This window comes from Thunnus thynnus, chromosome 23 (genome assembly GCF_963924715.1).
Source record: "Thunnus thynnus chromosome 23, fThuThy2.1, whole genome shotgun sequence".
Taxonomy (NCBI): domain Eukaryota; kingdom Metazoa; phylum Chordata; class Actinopteri; order Scombriformes; family Scombridae; genus Thunnus; species Thunnus thynnus.
In genome coordinates this window covers 17,843,182-17,864,054 of record NC_089539.1, presented here as the reverse complement: position 1 = coordinate 17,864,054, position 20,873 = coordinate 17,843,182, and the positions used below count along the sequence as shown (strand labels likewise).

The following is a 20,873-nucleotide window of genomic DNA, read 5'->3' as shown; positions in this document are numbered from 1 at the left end:
TTTCTTAAATGCACCTGTTAAGCACAAAACTCATTATAAGATGTGATCTGATGAGGCCTTTTTTTTTTTCTTCCAGACTAGAGAAAGCAGATAAAGATTGGCAGCTGAGACTAGCAGAAGAGGAGAAGAACGTTAAAGAGAGCCAAGCCGCCCTTGAAGAGGAGAAGGGCAAGCTTCAGCAAACCACAGCTGAGTTGCAGTCTGCACAAAATGAAGCCCATGCTCTCAAAACTGAACTGGAGAGTCTGCAACAGAGGACCCGGGCTCTGGAGGAGGCTGTAGGTCGGCTGCAGGATGAAGTTGACCAGGCCAGGACTGAGCTGAAGGAGAGGGAGGCGGAAGAGAGGCGGCTGTGTCTGAACGTGGAGCAACTAGAGACAGACCTGCGCTCCTCCAAGGCCTTGACAGAGAACCTGCAGACTGAGTTAAATGAGAAGGAAAGGAGGGAAGTGGAGCTGCTGGGGGAGAAGGAGCAAGCTGTTACTCAGGTAAGAACATTATCATTTAGCTACTGTACATACTATGTACTTTTTTTACCCTTTCAGGAATGTTTAATGAGATTTCTCCTAGAAGATTCTTTACAAATTCCTCACGATTCACATGTTTCACCTCACAGGCTGCAGAGGAGGCTAGAAAGGAGGCTGACAGCAGAGCACAAGAAGCTGAGGAGGAGCTGGAGCAGAGGAGAGGGGAATTGCGGGATCTGGAAGAAAAACTGCGAAAGGCCGAGGAAGACAGCAACAACAGCAAAGCCAGACTGGACTCTTTCATGAAGGCCATGGGCTCTTTGCAGGATGACAGAGACAGAGTCCTCAACATGTACAAGCAGCTGGAGGAGAAACACCTGCAGGTAATGTATAAAAATGTTTCATTTTTTTATACATTAACATATTTGGTGCTTGTTTTCAATACCCCAGTGTAACACTTGCATTGTGCCTCAGGTAATGATGGAGAAGGATGGTTTGATCCAAGAGGCGGCAGGGGAGAACAACAGCCTGAAAGAAGAGCTGCGCTCTCTGCTGGTCCAGAGAGACGACTTGTATGCCGAAAAGGCCAAACTGTCTGCTCAGCTTCACGGCTATCGTGATGAACTTAATCAAGTTCTTAGCATGAAGGACTCCCAACACAAACAGCTTCTGGCAGCCCAGCGAGAGCGGATCGCCTCTCTGGAAAAGGAGCGTGAGGAGTTGGAAAGTCAGTTAAAGAGCGTCAGCAAAGCCCGAGAGACAGAAGTAGAAGCAGGTAAAGTGGAGAGGGAGACTCTTAACCAGGCTGCTGACAGTAGGACAGTATCACAGGTGAAAGATGCACCTGGTGCAGAGGTTGAGAAGTTAAGAGAGCAGCTGCAAGCAGCTAGAGAGCAAGTGGAGGCTTTGGAGGAGAGGCTACTAAAGGAGAGGCAAGACCAGGATAACAAGAGCAAAGAACTAGCTGAGCTGCGATGGGAGGGAGGTGTGATGAGGACAGAGTCAGAGAGCGCTCAGGAGAGGGTGGCAGAGCTGGCCAGAGACCTGCTGGCTGTCGAACAGAAGCTGCTGGAGGAGAAAGAGGTGACAACGCAGCTGAAAGCAGAGAACCAGTCCTTTGCTAAATCCATGGCCTCCCTCCAGGACAGCAGAGATCAGGCAGAAAACAAGGCCCGGGAACTGAGCCTGAGGCTGGAAGAGATGAGCAAGGCAGGAGGCCACGCAGCACACAGCAGCCCCGGAGGCTCCACTGGAGAAGTGTGGGGCCTGAAGAATGCACTACAAGCCCTGCAGAATGACAGGGAGAGACTGGTGAGTAAACGTCTGGCCATAAATGTAAATATTTTAGCGATAAACACATATATTAAAAATCTACTGGTGGAAATATTAATAATGATGTGGTTAGTTGAGGTATTCGCTGTGTAAATCTTTCTTCCACTCTGTCGACGTGTAGCTGGAGCAGCTTCAAACTCAGACGTCTGAGCTCAAGAAGCAGAAGTCAGAGCTGGCTCGGCTGGGAGCGGGAGAGCTGATTAAAGTCAGCCAGGAGCTGTTTGAGGAGAAGAACAGAAATGACGAAATGCTGGGTGTCATAGCACAGCTAGAGAATGTGGTGGAAATGGGCAAACAGGAAATAGAGACACTGAGGTGAGGCACAGCACTGGCGTTTTGTCATTATCGGTTTTTAACAAAGCAAAATGACACAAAGAGCCTTCGATTTATTGTGAATCTGTGTGCTGTTTGTTTTGTTTAGGCTGGAGCGTATTGACTGGATGGCTCAAGCCGAGCAGCTGAAGCAGCAAACCCTCACTACACTCTCAGAGCGGGACCAACAACTGCGACAGCTCACCGCCATGTTGGAGGAAGCCCGCAGTCATAAGCCCAAACTTCAGCAGGAACACTATCAGAGAGAAGTAAGGGTCTAAACATATGCTTGTATTGTCTGACTAACAGAAAAGAGTATATTCTGTGGTTTTTGCAATACTTCTTCTTTTAGTTCTGTGTTGTATTGATTACTGAGAATAAATAGTTGTGTCTACGATATTATTAGAAATTAGAGCTGTCTGATCCAATTCAGTTTAGAATCTTTATTGGCTTGCAAAAGGGATAATACAAACTGCAAGACCTGATTTTAAAAGAGCAAATGTTCAGTCATATTTCAGGATGTTTGATTTAATATATATGATATATGAACAATCATTTTCCTCCCACAGGGTACAGAGGAAGTGCACAGTGCTCCTGGAGCCCCACAGGAGAGAAGTAGCCTGCTGGACAGTCACGCCTACATAGCCGAGGTCAAAGAGCTGCAGCGAAGGTGTCGTATGGATCAAACTTTTTCTAAAGATGAGAGACTGGTGTGACACAACATACAGATATTCATTGATTTGTTTTTTTTTTAAATCTTCTCAACATCAGACTAGATGAAGAGACGCAGCAGAGGATAGCTGCCGAGGAGCAGCTGATGGCCACGCAGGATCGACTCCAACGGTATGAAATGTGGTGCAAGATCAGAGAGATAAAACTTTATTGATACTACACAGTGAAATTTAAAATCCCTCTCCACTGGATTTTTTTTTTCACTTGTTTCTTCACTTGTATGTTTGAATGATGTACGTGTAGTTTTCACATTCCTCTGCTGAAGAGGGGAAGCTTCTCTGTGCTCACCTTAAGTTTAACTAAGTACAAGATGATTTTGTGACATCATAACTAGTGCAGGAGCCAATCATAGTCGTAATATGCGACTTGCACAAGTGTGAATTGGAGACATCTTGTGTCCAGCAGTGAAAAAATATTTGCATATTTATAGATTGTGGATTTTTCAATGGGAGAAGGAGTAGATGTAGTTCTGAGAATTTTTAACAAGGTAATTGATTATGAAAAAAAAAAAGATCAGACAGTTATAGCTAATTATTACTCAAAACAGAGTATATTAATGTCTTAAACATGTCACAGGGGAAAATGGAAGTACAAAAACAGATGAATAATATGGATAAGGGAAGTAACCTAATAAAAGTAGAGTATATACGATATGAGAATCTACTTAATACAATAAGCAGCATGAAAAATAAAAATAGAGATACTGTATACACCTTATAAAATATATAGTACATCATATAACACAAGACTATTAGTGGAGGCCAGTTAGTTCAGTGTACTTATGTCATGTTAAAGGAATAGTTGGACATTTTGGGAAATATGTTTACTCTCCTTCTTGCTGAGAGTTAAAGGAGAAGCTCGATGTCACTCTCATGTCTGTACAGTTAAATCTGAAGCCACAGCCAACAGCCAGTTAGCTTAGCTTAGCATAAAGACTGAAAACAAGGGGAAACGGCTAGCTTGGCTCTTTCTGTGGTTGACAAAAATCCAACTACCAGCACATCTAAAGCTCAGTAATTAACATGTTTGTTTAAAGTGTAGAAAAACTAAAATGTAAAATTGACAATTTGTTTTGATTTAACGGGAAGTGCTAGACTATCTCTCGGAGGGGTACAGTCCTGAAGTCTCCGCTGGTTGCCTGGCAGCCTCATAGTGACGAGACTCCTGGAAGTCACAGCACCCGGCCAAGAAATAGTTTTCTATTTAATGAACAATCTGACAGCAGTATCAATCTCCTCATTTAACTCTCAGCAAAAAAAAAAAAAGCAAATAAGTGCATTTACCAAAATGTGGAACTATTCCTTTAATGTTATAAAGCTAATTTAAGACATTAATTATTACATCAACTGTAGTTCGATGTCTTTTTGCATGCAAGGGTGGCCGACAGTGCTTTCCTGTGCTTCCTGTTGTGTTTATCTGCATCTCATAATTCTTCTAGTCCCCTTTTAGCTCACTTAAATGTGTTCAATCAACAAAACACGACGACTAACATCTGTTTTTATCATTATTTTTAGTCACAGCCAAGCTAAATGGCACTCTACACAAGAAGGTGATCACTCAGAGACGGCTGTTTTTATCGAGCCGTCGGAAGGAGCTGTCACCCGAGTAAGGCTCCGCTAACGTTCTGTACCACCTCGTTTGTCATCCTAATCAGCGTAATTATAGACGTTTCCTGTAAACCTCGTGTTTCTTCTCCCTCCCTCAGACTCGGAGAGGCGGTCCGGGTTTGATGCGGATGCTCCGAGTAGCCTTCTGCTCCCGCCAGCGGACCCCTCTGCTGTTCAGCCTCTATCTGCTCACTGTGCACGTCCTGCTGCTGCTGTGTCTGGGCGGATACCTCTGAAACCAGCTCCCTTTAACAAAACCTGACAGATAAGACAGAGAAAAAGAGAGAGAGAGAGAGAGAGAGAGGAGGGGAAAGAAAATGGAAACATGACACAGACCTAACCCAAGCCATCATATGTTTTATATTGTTACATGTAATAACTAAAAAAAAAAAAAAGGGGGGATGAGGAACGCTCTACACACGAACATTGCACTTTACAGGACTTCAACTTTTAGCCAAAGTATATATAGATTTATATAGGGAGCTGTTGTTATTGATTTTAACCATTTTGATCTTGTACGACTCTCAGTGTGTATGGCAGGTTTTTCAAAACCCAAGCAAAGAGGACATAAAGGGACAAGGTTTCAGTTTCCTTGCTTAAAAATCTTAAGGTTTTAGGGGCAAAAAAATGTAGATTCATAGAGATTAGATTTTGGCAGATGGTGTTCTTCATGTGCCTTTAGATTTGGATATAAAAGGGTCACTTTACACTAAAGCAAAGGTTTGACATCTTGGGGACATCACTCTCTCGTCTGCCCGTTAGATATAAGGCGAAAGCTAACAGACGGTTAGCTTAGCTTAATAAAAAAAGACTGGAAATAGAAGGGAACAGCTAGCCTAGCACTGTCTTCAAGGTGACAAAATCCACCCACCAGCACCTCTAAAACTCACTAATTAACACTCTATATATGATTTTATTCATCTGTACAAAAACCAAAGCCTTATATTTATCAGTCAGACATGAGAGTATCTTTTATTTTCGTCTAAATATCCGCCAGAAAGTGAAAACAATATGTGTCCCAAAATGTCAAACTGTTCCGTTCAGATGGCTTGAGGTTCAGGATGTGCTGTTATAGTCCAGTCTCTTCCTCTTCTGCGCATTTCATGCACAAAAATGGAGCACAGTGCAATTTCTGTTCTTACACATTCCTATTATGTGTTTTTTCCTTTTCTTTAACTTTCCTCTTATATAAATCACATTTAAAAAGAGAGAGAGAGAGAGAGAGAGAGAGAGAAACATTATATTGATATTTATACTTACATGTTATGTACGTCAGCTGGATGTGGGTTTCCCTCTTACGTATCCAATAAGATTCCCCGTCCACGCTTCTGTTGCACAGATGTAGATTTTACAGTTTGCCCTCTAGTTTCTACGGCAGATGAAGTTACCATTCAGGGGCAATGTTACCACAGTGTGGATTCATTCCAGAGGAGAAAGACTGCTGTTTTTTCTAATAATATCCATCCCATAATAAACTACTGTGATGTAGCATAATTTATTGTAAGTTGAAACTGTTAACTCGTCCTCTACTTACATGTATATTGACGTTTTCTTCTTCTTCCTTTTAATCGCTCACTGTTGGTAGAACGACTACTCCGTACTCTTCTTCTTTGAACATCCATGTTTTCCTTCACATCACATCACATCACATCACATCACACACACACACACTGAAATTTAACTGTAAATAACTGTTTAAAAAGGGCTGTATAGAGAAATAACATGTAATTAAAGTGTTGGTGGTTTAGATCAGGGACCGATCTTGTCAAATGTTATTTGCTTGTTCATGTTGCTGTAGAAAAAAACAAAACAAAACAGACATTGGGTTTATTTTTCTCATCGTTGCTGTCCTGTTAAAAAAGTATTGGAGATTCATTTTAGGAGAAAAACAGCCTCGTTTTCAGCTTTGAGATGATGCATTTTTCAGATAATCCAGTGGATTCTTTAAGGATTTACTGAGCTTGAGAAGTAGAGTTTTCTCATGCCTTTAAGGATCAATTAATCCTTCAGTTTATCTATAAAAAAAAAAAAAAAAGTTAAAATCACCTAAATTGGAGACACATGGACGTTGTTTTAGGACTTTTCTTCATTGTTTTTTTGTAGCTCAGTTAATTTTTATTTCAATAAGAAAATAAAAAAACATTTTTTCGCCCATTTTTATGTGAAATAATTAAAATAAATCGGCTCTGGGTCAGTTAATGTGAAGCTCAGGTTCAGACCAATCAAGTAGAAGTCATACTGTGACATCGTCAAAATGCAATTCAAAAACTTAATTGCTGGGTTTTTAAACAGACAAGAATGCTTCTCTATATAAAACTTTACCGTTATTTTCATGTGGAAGTGAAATCTTGGTCTAGATTTTACTTTGCTGTAAAAGTTTTAATGTTCACACAGAGACTTTGGGAGTTTTGGGTTACTTAAGAAACAACAATAGATCACAGCACAGAGGAAAGAATAAACATGTTCAATAAACAACACGTGTCTGTCTGTATGTGTATTAGTGAACATGGAAGTGAAAATAGTACAGATTTAGTAGCTAAATAAAGCTATAAGTGATTCAAAAACAAGTTTACCTTTAAATATATTTCAGTTTTTCATGTAGCTGTATTGTATTTAAATAGTCTAATAAATGTCCCTGAATGTAGAATCAGGTTTAATGAATATTTTTTAGTTATTTGTTTGTTCAAAATTATTTTAAAGCTTTAAACTATCTGACTTTGTTCATGAAAGCAAACTGTAAAAGGTTTTCTGGTCAGAATATAATTTGAAAATATATTTTTTATTAATTTGACATAATGTGGGTACATTGTGAGTCTGCCCTCAAGTGTTGTAACCACACAAACAGCTAAATCACAGTTGTAGTTTCTGCTGCATTCAATGTATTTCATTTGAAAAGTGACAAAGTACATTAATCCACTTTCAAACAAATGTAAATGTACCCAAGTTAGTTAAAAGGCTTATTTTCATCTTTGCCTGATGTTGTTTGGCATCCTAGAATAATAAAAATAATACAATATGTACAATAGTTAAAAACATAATACATTGTGATAAAAAGACAAACAATACAGTTAATACAGTAATTGTACAATACAGATGATACAGGTACAGTAGAATCATGTTAAAGAAGAATAAAAACAGCATCAGCGTTGACACTGTTGGTTCTCAATAAACCATTTCTTAACATTACACTTAATTGAATAGTAGGATGGAGATTCTGTAATTGATTGTGGTATTGAAGTCCAGCCAGACAGAGGACTTCAAGACTTGTTAGTAAACTCCACATCTTTTAAAGCAGTAAGGTGTAAACACGATATATAGCCGATAATTATTGATGTGTTCACGTGCTCGTGACCTAAGATAGTAGGAGCTGCTGTATCCTAAAAAATGTCTCTTTTTACTCCAATAACCGCTTTGTCTTCATTCAGTTGTCAGATGTCCGAGAGAGCATGAACGCAGCATTCATCTTCACTTTTAGTTTATTTTAAAACGCATTTAAATAATAAAAATAATTTAATACTTAAATATCACCGATGCTGTAAGAGTATTTGTCATTTATAAATTTAAAATAATATGTTGTAGCCATTTTTTTTTCTTTTTAATTTAATCTTTTGGCCATTTCATTTATTGACATCGATGCGCGCTCACGAGCGCAGCACGCGCGTATACTTGTCGCCCATCCTCTCCTGCACTCCTGCGTCAAGATCAGTTTGTCGTTTATTATCGACCCAAACACGGATATATATAGTCCTGACAGCTAAAAGGTAAAGTTCATTTCTCCTCAAACTAACTCACTAACAGACGTAAAAGTGTTTTTATTTAATTTATCTCTGAATTTCATTAAGGAAGTAAGTCTGGTGGGAGGTGGTCTAAGTATCTTACTGTTAACTGCACTGAAGAAATGTTACCTAAACTTAAACTTATAATCATACATGACTTCAGAAATGATGATAAAATTGTAAAACGATGAAATAATAAAAAATAATTAAAAAATTGGTAGCTGTGACATCAGATTGCATTTATAATGTCTGCAAGTTGCGCAACTTAATGTGTAACCTAATATCAATATTCTGTTAAATATTTTTAGTTCTACAACTGCTGCTGCTACTTCATAGTTAGTAGAAGTTAGAATTGATCAATTCTTAATGTTTATTATGCTTCCCTGAAGGTGAAAAAAGGCATTTTCAGCTATTTTATCATAAAGGAATGAAAGATTTGTGTAATTATCACCAAAATATGTTGTTATAACTGTGTTTCTTATGTATGTTTAGTGTCTTTTTTTACAACATGAAGCCATAAAGTTGTGCGTTTCGTTATGGGGAAATGAAGCTTCATGTTGAAAATAACTTCACTTCCTTTTTGAGACATCAGAAAATGGTGGTCAGAGCTTGTTGTGGTTATGTCTTTTTCGGTCATCATGGCAGATGAACAGTGAGCAGAGTTTTTTAATGATTGCAGTTATGAACACACGAAAAGGTCATAAATCACACTCACATGCTGTCTTCAGTGTGAGCTGTCATGTGTGGCTCACAGTGTTTTATTTCCCCAGATGTGGAAGTCAGTCGTGGGCCACAATGTGAGCATGAAGGTGGCTGCAGAGGGGGACGACTGGGAGACGGACCCTGACTTTGAGGTACTGTATACTTTCAGGAGTGTGACTTTGAGGTACTGTGTACTTCCAGGAGTGTGTGTCACTGAGGGGAAGATATTTGTCAGTGCAAAAACTCTCCTTTTTTTGGATTTTCACGCACTTCATTTTCAGAACATCCTCTGTGTTTCAGAATGACGTATCAGAGCAGGAGCAGAGGTGGGGAGCCAAGACCATCGAGGGTTCTGGGCGTAAAGAGCACATCAGGTAAGAGACGCAGAGTCGGTTTCTGGAAATGAAAGATTGAACCTGTCAGGAGATGCGGAGAGAAACGCAGGTCGGCGTGAGTGCTGAGCAGCAACAGGAAGAGGAAGTGAGAGCAGAGCACGAGCTGTCAGGCTGCAAGTCTCTCCTAATATGGAAAATATATGATGATGATGATGACACTTTGACAGAGAGATTTAAAGCACAGCAAGTTCTCACTGCTCACATAGTAACACCATGAATTACGGCAGTGTGACAGTATGTAAGAATATGACGAGATTGCTCAGATTCTTTTAAAGGCCTTTACAGGAGAAGTATTATTAACCTTTATTTCAAACAAGGCCGCCTTGAATACAGAACATACAGAAAATAAAAACAAAATGTACAAATTCAAAGTAAGAAACAAGAATTTCAGCAAACATACAAACAGAGACAACATTCAGAGACATTCACACTGCACTAAATCTGACAAAAGACGTTTGAAATGTAAAGGATCGGCTCCTCCGTTTTAGCTTTCGCAAGTTGTTCCACTTGTGTGGAGCGAAATATTTAAAAGCCAGTTTTCCAACCTCAGTACAAACCAGATGTTCTTCAAGAACCAGATAATCCTGGGATCCAGTGTGGTGTGAAAGTGATCTATAACTGAGAAGACATGAGATATATGTAGGAGTTTGCCCGGTAGTGTTTTGTGAATAAATAGACTAATGTCGTTCTCTTCTCACTGCAGACTGCCACCCAACTTTCTCATATAATAAACAATGATGTGTCTAAATTTATCTCCAGTTATAAATCTCAGAGCTGAGTGATAGACTGAATCTAGTGGATGAAGTGTAGAGGCAGGAGTGTGAATATAAATTGTGTCGCCAAAGTCCAAAACAGATAAAAAGGTTGTCTGAACAATTTGCTTTCAGTATGAGTATCAGTCATGACATCCCTTAAAGATGTCAAAACAAATCTGCAGAGACGTATTTCATGCTCCCTATAGTGACATTAATAAATACAGTTAATATATGCTATATATATATCAAATTACAAATGACTGAGCTATGCATGAATGTAAGTGCAGGGTATCACTTGTATAAATTATAAGCATATAACAGAAAGCAGAAAGGTGCATCTATGTTACAGAAATAATAATTTGTTGATCTACTGAGAACTGATCAACTTAATCATCAATCATTAAATCAAACTACCAAACGTTTGTTGGTTTAAGCTTCTCATATAGTGATAATAAAAGGACTAATCAATCAGACTGATAAGATCTGTGACACTGTTAACAAGTTTTGTCTATTTTATGTCGTTGTAAATTGAACATCTTTAGATTTTGACTTTTGACGAGCAAAACGAGCAGTTTGAAGGCGTCACTTTGGGCTGTGGAAAGTTTTGAAAGGGAATTTTTTTTACTGGTTTATGTCATTTTATGACATAATCGTTAACTGCATCTTCACTTATCTTCAATTAGATACTTGAACATACTAGATATGAGTTCACCTTTAAAAGCATCCAATGTTGTGTTATTGTATTTATTTTCATTTTTTATATCAGAATTGCCTCCAAATGTATACACATATTCACACTTTCTTTTACTCAATGTTTTAGTTTGTTTCCAGTTAAGTTCCAGTAAAGTTCAAATGTCTGTCTTGTGCTACAGTCTATAAATACATTTGCTTAACTTTCCCTGTTAGTGATTATAAATAGTCAAATTCTAGGTAAATGTGACTAATCTCACTATAATTGTGTGCACTGGGGGCGTCTGTGTGTGCAGCCCTTTAGATGTCAGTGTGTTTGACCTTCGTGTGATCTTCCAGTGTTGCAGAGCTCAGACAGAAAGTCGCTGTGGAGCACGAACAGGTGAAGAGTAAAGACCATACTCCCAAAGCTTCATACGGATACGGAGGGAAGTTTGGAGTAGAGAAGGACAGAATGGACAAGGTTTTTTATTTTATTTGATCTATTTTATCTTTTATTCTGCATCCTCTGCTTATATAAACCAAATGCTGAGAGGTTAGTTTGAATGTGTCTCTGACCACCCAGGTGGCCATGGGACACGACTACGTGGCGCAAGTCGAGCAGCACTCTTCCCAGAAAGATGCAGCGAGAGGGTTCGGCGGGAAATACGGAGTTCAGAAAGACCGCGTTGATAAGGTGAGAGGAGACGTAGACTAATCTGTACTCTGTTTTATGAACCTTTTAACAAAAACAAGTGGGAGAGAACACATCACACCCATTTAAACATCTTTGAATCGGCTTCTACAATATTAAACCTACCAACAGTTAAGAAATTGCAGCCTTTTCCTATAAATATCCAACATCCAACTTCTGTTAATTCCTTTAAAATACATCGTTAGACTCACTTTTTAAATCTTTAACTTTGTATTCAGCAGATTTATTTCATCTTTATTGAACATTTTTAGTCTTCTATTTGATGTAATTTTGTTTTTATTCTCATTATTCATCCTTGTTTTATTACTTTTTTGTATTATTTGTCTAAATGTCTTTATACAATTGGATGTAAACTGCGTTGTATGAAGGCTGTTATACAGATACATTATTATCATTAAATGCAGTCTCTATGTTGTCTGTGCAGTCTGCCATGGGCTTTGAATACAAAGGAGAAGTGCAACAACACACATCTCAGAAAGGTCCGACTCACTTATAATACAATATTCTCTTTTCGGAAGTTGCTGCCTAACAGAAGTGTCTCATCCAGGATTTTTTCTTTACATGGTTTCAGATTACTCAAAGGGATTCGGAGGAAAATACGGTGTGGAGAAGGAAAAAGTGGACAAGGCCGCTTTGGGGTACGACTATAAAGGCGAAACAGAGAAGCATCAGTCACAAAAAGGTGAGTTTAAGTTATAACTATTGTTAATTTCGACAGTTTGCTAGACATTTGCTTTATTTCATGTTCTTATTTTTTGTCAGATTACTCAAAGGGATTCGGAGGAAAATACGGTGTGGAGAAGGAAAAAGTGGACAAGGCCGCTTTGGGGTACGACTATAAAGGCGAAACAGAGAAGCATCAGTCACAAAAAGGTGAGTTTAAGTTATAACTATTGTTAATTTCAACACTTTGCTAGACATTTGCTTTATTTTGTGTTCTTATTTTGGTCAGATTACTCAAAGGGATTCGGAGGAAAGTACGGCGTGGAGAAGGAGAAAGTAGATAAAGCTGCGTTGGGATATGATTATAAGAGTGAGACGGAGAAACATCAGTCACAGAAAGGTGAGACGACACCCACGAGTGTTTTTATTCTCACTTATCAGAGGAGTTACGGTGCATCCGACTGATCCTGCTGGTCTCTGTTTAGATTATTCAACAGGTTTCGGAGGTCGTTATGGAGTACAGGCAGACCGCATGGATAAGGTCAGTGACTCATTATTGAATCATATTTTTTTTATTATTGTTTATTCTGTAAAATAGTAAAAAAAATCTCAATCTCCCAAACCCCAGTTTTCATTTTAATGGGATTCAAATCAAATAAGCTTTATTTGCATAAATGTTGATGTTGCACAATTGCCAAATATAAATTATAAATGATTATTTTACATTAATATTGATTATTTTTGTCTTAATCTTTGGCCTCTTTCAGTAACCTGTAACTTTTACACATTAAATTCAAGCTATAAGTAGTTTTCAAGTATTATGAGGTCATTCAGGTTTGATGTAAGAATAATGTTGACACATAATAATGAAATATGGATACATATTTGTGCAAAATACCAAGTATAAAGGTTGGCATGTGGTGTATTTGTTGGTGGTTATTATCTATAATTAGACTAAACGATCAATTGAATAATTGCAGCACTTGAGCTCATAAGAGGAAACAGGTTCTCTAAAAAATAAAGTAGTGAAATACGGTGAAAAATTGAAAATAAAGATATAAAAACAAAATAAAAAGCAATAAACAACATTAGCAGCAGAAAATAACAGGGATTTAAAGGTGTACTAATAAAAATCAGCAGAAAGAATCAACTCATGTATCTTTTAGATTTACTTACAGTCAATATGCTGATGATAATTGACTTAATGAATGAATATACTGCATCTTTCTCTGTTCTTAACTTGTAGAGTGCAGCGACCTTCTCAGAAATGGACTCCCCTACTTCTGCTTATGAAAAGACGCAGCCGTTAGAGGCCTGTAAGTTCTTTTTTTTTGCCCCTCAACATAATCAATCCCGCTGTGCCACTGTGTGTGAATTGTTTGCCAAGTGCTTTGTGTTCATATTCATTCATTCATCTGTATTATTGCAGCAAGTGCGAGCGCAGGCGCGGGGAAACTGAAGGCCCGTTTCGAGAGCATGGCCAAAGCCTCGGACGAAGAGAACAGAAAGAAAGTAGAAGAAGAGAGAGCCAGGAGGCAGGCCAGAGAGAACAGAGAGCGAGAGGAAGCCAAACGCAGGCAGCAGGTAACACAAACACTCTGCTGTAGCTATAACGAAGAGCAAATAAACTAACTAATGCTCATCATGCGTTTGAATGATTTGTGTCCTGTAGGAGCAGGAAAGCAGAAAGGAGGAAGTTCGTCCACTGCCTGTTCTGGATGTGGATCCAGAGTACGACATGCCGCCACCAGAAATCCACCACCATGTGCCAGAGATAGAAGAAGAAGAAGAAGAAACACCAGAGCCAGAGCCAGAGCCAGAAGTGAGACACTCTGATTTAGATAAATGTTTAAAGGAAATGTTTGCTATTCTACCAATAGTTTCCAAAATGTTAGAACTATTCCTTTAAGCATCACGTCCCTGGTCCAGGTCCTCATGTTGAAATCTTTCTGGTTTGACATCATGTAACTTAAGATATTCTGTGTGACGTTTCCAGGACGGACCAGTATACGACGAGCCTCCGTCCTTGCCTCCACGCGGCGACGATCTCCTCGAACCAGACGCTCCCCCGCTGCCCGAGAGGTCAAGAGAGGTTGACGAGGAGGATGACGAAGGAGAGTATGAGGAACTTGCTGAACCACCACCACCACTACCTCCTGCAGTGTCAGGTCTGTCTCAGAGTAGACCGTCAGTTAAAATCAAACCTTTTCACACATGAAATACTCATTATTTTTGTTTTCTTTTACAGGTGGGGACGACGACTATGAAGACCTGTCACACGGCGTCACAGCAGTAGCACTTTACGACTATGAAGGAGGTATGACACTTCTTTTTTTTGTTACATTTAATAACCATCTCTCCATACACAAGAGGACACGTTCTATGGTTTCTTTTTCACACAGGCGCAGATGACGAGATCTCCTTCAACCCGGACGACATCATCACCAACATAGAGATGATTGACGAGGGTTGGTGGAAGGGCCAGTGTAAAGGCTGCATCGGTCTGTTCCCATCAGCTTACGTTCAGCTGATGCAGTGACCAACATGATCTGCAAAGCTTTTGCACAAGCTTCACGTCATTGTTCTCAGGATAATAGAGAGAATTTTGGTACAATATTTATAGAAGCATCACAGCAAATTTGTGCCAGAATTTGTGGTTTCTGATCAGCTGATTTCTTTACTTTTACTGTGTAATATCTCGCTTATGTGTCTGTGGCAGTGAGTATCTGACCACCAAATCCATATCAGTGGCGAAGATTTATACTTTGTAACTGCAACAAACTGATTCATGTCAATAAAATGCTATACAGGCAAGTTTTGTGTTGTTTTTATGCCAAAAACTTTTATTAGTTATTTCTAATCAGTGTCAATTTACAGTAGTTTTATGGCTGCAATAATTCATTATTATCTTTTACTGAAATCTTATGATCATTTTACATAAATCTGTTGTCAAAATTGATGATCTCAACCAGACTGTGTGGTTAAAAATGGACTAAATTAATCAAAAATTGTTTTGTTTGTCGTACATAATGCATACAAGTAGAACACAGTTCATCCACATATGATTTTACATATATCTACTGTATGTGGGATATGCATCGATGCTGTGATGTCGATTTCGACCTTTAAGCTCTAAACGGTATGAAACAAAAAATCCTGAAGAATTAACATCAAAATACAGAACAAGTCACATGACTGTAATACATTTCTTTAATCTTAGTACAAAATGATTTAACTTGTAGCAGAGAATACATGTCTAACACCTCCGTTGCTATGTTACACTTTGAAGCCAGACAGATTTTTTTCTTAAAACTTGTCTTGACGTCAAAATGGAGCTGCTGTTCTGTAAGAATAAACAGAACGACAACAGGCTCTGAGGCACAACCATGAACCTTGTAGTCCACCGAGAGAATGAGATTCAATAGCAGAAGTCGACAGTTATCATGTATAAAAGACTACATGAAATAATCAGAGGCTTCTGCGTTTAAAGTCTTTAAGGCAAAGCAAAGATCTTTCAGGTTTCCTTTGCTTCTACCAGGCGATACCCTTCTTCTTCTTGCCCTGACCACCTTTCTTTGTCGTCCGTTTGGCTTTCATCTTCTTGGCCTGCCGTTGACTCATCCATGCAGGATACTGTCCATGTTCATTCAGCAGAGTTTTCTTGCTGCGCTTGCTGTCCATATCCATTTTCCCATCTATAAAAACACAAAAGGCAAAGATGTGGAACGATAGTAAAATAAATATGTGCCAAAAGCAAAATGGTAACATCATGTAGTTACATTTACAGCAGTTACATGTCTGCCAAAGGTAATATAACTGTCATATTCTGGTTGTCATATTCTGAGTGCATGATGTAAATAAATATTATCCTCTGGAGGTGTTTGCAGTAGTAAATGTATAGTACTTTACATCTATGGAAGCTGTTGATTGAATGTCTTTTGGAGCCTGCTGTGCTCGATCTCTCACTCACCGTCGCTCATAGTTTCTGTCATATCAACATCAGCTTGTTTCTTGATCTTGTCAGCCGGCACCACGGTGGCGATCTCCTGCATGTCGCTCATCGCTGCTTCTCCTTTCACATCCAGACTCAGAGCTTGTTTCAGACGGGCCAGCTCTTTAGGGGCATTTTTCTTTCTCTTCTCTGCTCTCATCTTCCTCTTCCATTTACTCCGGAGGCTTTTTGCCATTTTAAGGATTTTCTGAAAAAACAGACACTGACCAGTCACAACCTTTCTATAGACAATAAAGAGTCAAGGTAGTATGAATAAGTCTGAATTGATTATGCTTAAGTGAAGACCTTTCTTTAAGCATTATGCAACATCCCATATCCATAGAGAAGTAGCTTCACATCATTTTTTCGCTGTAATGTTTCAGTTTTATGTTTAGTCAAGAACTGTATGGAACAAATGGAAGTTGTTAGAGTCAAATGGTATAGTTAGCCAGTTTATTAAGCATACATGGCTGCTGGCAGCTAACTTAAACTGTATTAGAGAAGTGTTGATTCAAGTGTATCGTCCTTATGGAGTTTTTTAGTTTTTTAGAATTTATTTGAATCTTTTCCACACTATTAATTTCAGTGAGAGAAGACAAAATATTAAAAGCTCTAAGTGTAGTGCAGTACAATTCAACAACACCAAAAACTACCATAAGATTGAACACCTCTATAAACGGCTTAAAAAAAACATGAACCACATTAGTTTTAGTGATGTAGACTTAACAAACTGGCAAATGAGTGTTTCTGAAGAGTTTCAACCCCATGACAGAGTGTAGATGGTTTGTCCTTCTTGCTCATTTTAATAATTATGTTACCTTAATTTTCTTATGTTGATCTTAACGTTTCACATAAGTCTCACATCACGTCAACGCATTTGTTACTGTTTGATGATTTACATAGAGGTTTAACACAAATTGGCTTCTATGTAAACTTCAAAGCTGCACCAATTAGCCAATTAATCGATTAGTTGCCAACTATTAAATTAATCACCAACAATTCTGATAATCGATTAATCGTCTGGAATCATTCTTTAAGAAAAAAAGGCCAAATTCCCTTATTCCAGCTAATATTTTCTGTTTTCTTTATTCTTCTATGACAAACTAAATATCTTTGGATTGTGACAGTTAAAGACGTCAGCATGGGCTTAGGCAAACAGCCATAGGTTGTTTTAGGACATTACATAGACTAAACAACTGATCGATTAATCGAAAAAATTAAAAGATGAAAATAGTCGTTAGTTGCAGCTCGTATCTTCCAATGGCCTTTAAATAAGATAAAAACCAAGGACTTGCTCGCAATTTACATGACCTTACTTGTTCACAAATCAACTAGAAAACACAGGTTAACGTTACTGGAGGTTATGTTGTCTCTTGGATAATTATATTAGATTTATAGATATTAACTCGCTACAATGGCACATGCTTAACTAACCGTTTTAGCACATTAACAGCAAAGCTAAGTAAACAGCTAGCTAGTTAGCTATCCAGCTGCTAACTGTTCTTGTCAAAACACACACCTACACGCGAGTTAATTCGACATGATATAAACTACAAACTGCGAGCAAAATTTCCACAATATAAACAATGAGTGTAACTTACAGAAAACTAGTTTATAGACGCTGAAAGTTCTCCGTAGACACACACTGACTGCTCCGTACATACACGTGTTTACAAGATGGAAAAAAAAACTACGTGATGACGCAATTTGAAGAAGCTGCAATATGATTGGCTGTCTGAGGCAACGTGAAAACCGTGCCGTCTGATTGGCTAATACGTTCAATCCAGGAAATATTAAGGGATCATGAAACGTAAACAAGAAGTGGAGGAGAGGATAGTGGATAATTCAAGCCTTTAAGCACGCTTGTTTTACAAATAGCGTTAAAATAAGCCGCTGAAAGTGAAGCTGTAGCTCGTTACGTTGTGGCTAGTTGTGTATTCTGCTGTTTTTCTCTTAATTTTGACAGTAATGAGCAGCTCTTGTACTAGTCTGGCTCCTGCTCGCAGCTTCGGCTCAGTCTGCAGCCCTCCGCTCTCTTCTACTTTAGCAGAGATGTTCAACATGCTAGAGTCGGCTTCAGAGCAACTGATGGTCCAGAAAGATTTCCAGGTAGCCTTTGACACATGCGACAGAGGCCTGGAGAGTCTCGCCAGCATGGAGCAAGAGGACAACAACAGGTGCCAGTCTGAAGCTCACTCCTTCCCCGAATGCACCACATGTTGCACGACTTCTCTGCAGCCTTAATGTTGGTGTTTTTTATTCACTCAATGTTTTCTGTGTTTTTGTCTCCTCAGGTGTGCAGAGTTAAAGGCCGGCTTCTGCATCTTAGGGATTCAAGCTCTGGCTGAGCTGAATCAGTGGCATGGTGTCCTCTCCTGGGTCCTTCAGCATTATGAGCACCATGAGAAAATACCAGCTAAAATAATGCAGATGTGGTGAGTAGAGCTGAAGAAGACATTTAAAGATGTCGCCATGGGCTTTGGGAAACTGTGATCAACATTTTTCCATTTTCCAACCATTTTCTGACATTTTAAGGACCAAACAACTAATCGATTGATCAAGAAAATAATCACCAGATTAATTGATAATAAAAATAATTGTTAGTTGTGGTCCTACTTAGCAGATCAACAGAAAATTAAGTGCCAAAATATTATGGTTATCAAATAACTGTTTTGTTGATTTTCTGATTGAATATCTTTAGATTTTGACTGTTAGTCGGGCAAAACAAGCAATTAAAAACAATTACCTTGGACTCTGGGAAATATGATGGGCATTTTTCACTATTTTCTGATGTTTCATATACTTAAAAAGTAGTTGATAATCAAAAATAATCAAGAGATTAATCAGTTATGAAAATTAATCATTAGTTGCAGCTCTAATGGTGAGGAATCTGAGGAACTTTGAGGAAAATCAAAGTAAATAACTTACATCGGTGGTGCAACTAACAATTGTTTTCATTATGGACTATTTTCTCAATTAATCAATTAATCATTTTGTGTATAAAATGTCAATAAACAATGGGCATTATAATCTTTCTGTTTTTTTCAACCATCAGTACAAAACCAAAAGGTATTCAAAATACTATAATATATGACAAAAGAAATAATTCTCACATTTAGGAGGCTGAAATCAGAAAATGTTTAAAAATGACTCAAACGATTAGCCGTTCTGTCAAACAACTAATCCATTTATCGCCTAATTGCATCATCTCTAAAGTACATATTTAATTAACTTTCTCTTATATTGGCAGCATACTTCTTTACTCCAAGGTGAGCGAGCCAGCTGTGATGCAGGAGGCGGCCAGAGTTTGGTTACATTGCCTGTCCAACAGTAGAGTAGCGGGGTTTGGGACCGTTGCGGAGCTGTACCTTCTGCATGTCCTCGTGCCTCTTGGACACACAGAAGAGGCACGGGAGCTGATCACCGGTGAGGTTGGAAGCGATGCGTTCACAGAAGACCAGAAGCAGATGGCGATGGATGTTGTAGAAGAAAAACAGCAACAGAATAAAGAAAATCCTCCTTGCAACCCAAACTCTGAAACTGTTGCTCAAACTGTTTCAACAAAAGGTTAGAAATATCAGTTTAGTCCTGATGACATACATTAAACCTCCTCACATAAATGCCAACATACACGTTGATAGTTCTCCTAATTTGTTTGTGTTAAACAGGAAGTGTAATACATAAACTGGAAGGCATGCTCAGGCTTCTCTACAGAAGACTGTTGGTGCCCGGCTCCGGCTCCTTCTCTCTGCGGAGAGTCTTTCTGGCTGCCATCCTTCTCTACATGCTTCTTGTCCGAATGGATCCAGGTGGGATAAAATGTTTTTTTTTTACATCTCAGGCATGTTGGTTACATCACCAGGCCTTGCTGAAAGATAAAGAATTTGAGTGGAAATAAATAAATGGCTGTATTAGTTTTTCTTCCTGTTCTTTGCCCGCAGCTCTTCCGTCTTCATTCATGTGGATTTCCAAACTTCTTCAACTGCTCAAACAGATGTGGAGTGCCATGTTTGCGCCATACTATCAGACCCTCACTCAAAGTAAAAGACTGTAAAAGACTGAAAATCTATCTAACTATATGTTTTATCCATCATTTTGATTCAGTTTCACTTTGCTTTGTTTTGTAGGAGAACATGGTTTAGTCCCTTTTTACCCACGAAAAGCATCAGTCATATTAACAACTTTTATTACTCCAAATATGGACAATCCCAGTAATCTCTGAGTCAGAAACCACTGAGATCAAATATCAATATTACATGAGTGTCCTGGTCAAGATAACAGCAGCACACAGAACATAAAACATGTTTACTAAATGTATGATAACATGTGAAAGGAATAATTAAGGATCAACAAACTAGATGTGATGAAATGGTTAATGTAATACATACTGTGTGTATGTGTGTATATATATGTGTGTATATATATATATATATAAATAAATATTTAATACTAATATAGTCTACAAATTTTATTTTTCAAGGTTTGTAAGAGTTATTCAGACTCCTGTACAACTGGAAAATAGATTCAAATAAAGGGAAACAATTTTTTTAACAGCTGCACATGAGTGCTACTTTTCTTTGAACACAGTCCACACATTAAGATTTGATGCATCAGCTTGTCTTTTGGCACTAAAATGTAAAGCATAGCATAAAGCATATTTTAAAAATGTCTACAGGTAGTCACTTCTTTAGACTTGTGTGTGTGTGTGTGTGTCTCTATCAGGTATTACTCATGTTGTGGCAACATACAGTCCCTGT

General features: G+C 38.5%; 4 protein-coding genes across 6 annotated transcripts in view; 3 read left to right on the top strand and 1 right to left on the bottom strand.

The window, feature by feature from the left end:
* Positions 1-20,873, top strand: part of golgb1 (golgin B1) — a 104,164-nt gene that overhangs the window by 12,466 nt on the left and 70,825 nt on the right. The window contains exons 12-20 of one of the 3 annotated variants that reach the window (XM_067581165.1): positions 77-488; positions 617-850; positions 942-1,778; positions 1,921-2,114; positions 2,221-2,380; positions 2,681-2,781; positions 2,883-2,954; positions 4,364-4,448; positions 4,549-6,925. In XM_067581165.1, coding sequence (XP_067437266.1) covers positions 77-488; positions 617-850; positions 942-1,778; positions 1,921-2,114; positions 2,221-2,380; positions 2,681-2,781; positions 2,883-2,954; positions 4,364-4,448; positions 4,549-4,686 — 2,233 coding nt within the window. In that variant the 3' untranslated portion in view covers positions 4,687-6,925. Of the gene's footprint in view, positions 1-76; positions 489-616; positions 851-941; positions 1,779-1,920; positions 2,115-2,220; positions 2,381-2,680; positions 2,782-2,882; positions 2,955-4,357; positions 4,449-4,548; positions 6,926-20,873 lie in introns of those variants that run through there. The other 2 variants (XM_067581164.1, XM_067581166.1) reach the window with 2 other exon arrangements.
* On the top strand, positions 8,068-14,939 carry hcls1 (hematopoietic cell-specific Lyn substrate 1). The gene is made up of 16 exons (XM_067581167.1): positions 8,068-8,211; positions 8,997-9,080; positions 9,229-9,302; positions 11,108-11,231; positions 11,334-11,444; positions 11,887-11,941; positions 12,034-12,144; positions 12,225-12,335; positions 12,415-12,525; positions 12,611-12,666; positions 13,372-13,441; positions 13,555-13,709; positions 13,798-13,947; positions 14,122-14,293; positions 14,374-14,442; positions 14,528-14,939. Exons 2-16 carry the CDS (start codon positions 8,997-8,999, stop codon positions 14,662-14,664), a joined length of 1,590 nt encoding a protein of 529 aa, XP_067437268.1. The 5' UTR covers positions 8,068-8,211; the 3' UTR covers positions 14,665-14,939.
* Positions 15,318-17,814, bottom strand: llph (LLP homolog, long-term synaptic facilitation factor). Its single transcript, XM_067581173.1, has 3 exons — positions 17,718-17,814; positions 16,096-16,324; positions 15,318-15,820 (listed from the first exon to the last, which is right to left on the bottom strand). The coding sequence occupies exons 2-3, from the start codon at positions 16,310-16,312 to the stop codon at positions 15,657-15,659; spliced, it is 381 nt and encodes a 126-aa protein (XP_067437274.1). The 5' UTR covers positions 16,313-16,324; positions 17,718-17,814; the 3' UTR covers positions 15,318-15,656.
* On the top strand, positions 17,927-20,675 carry pex26 (peroxisomal biogenesis factor 26). The gene is made up of 5 exons (XM_067581168.1): positions 17,927-18,293; positions 18,411-18,551; positions 19,367-19,683; positions 19,785-19,925; positions 20,058-20,675. Exons 1-5 carry the CDS (start codon positions 18,085-18,087, stop codon positions 20,168-20,170), a joined length of 921 nt encoding a protein of 306 aa, XP_067437269.1. The 5' UTR covers positions 17,927-18,084; the 3' UTR covers positions 20,171-20,675.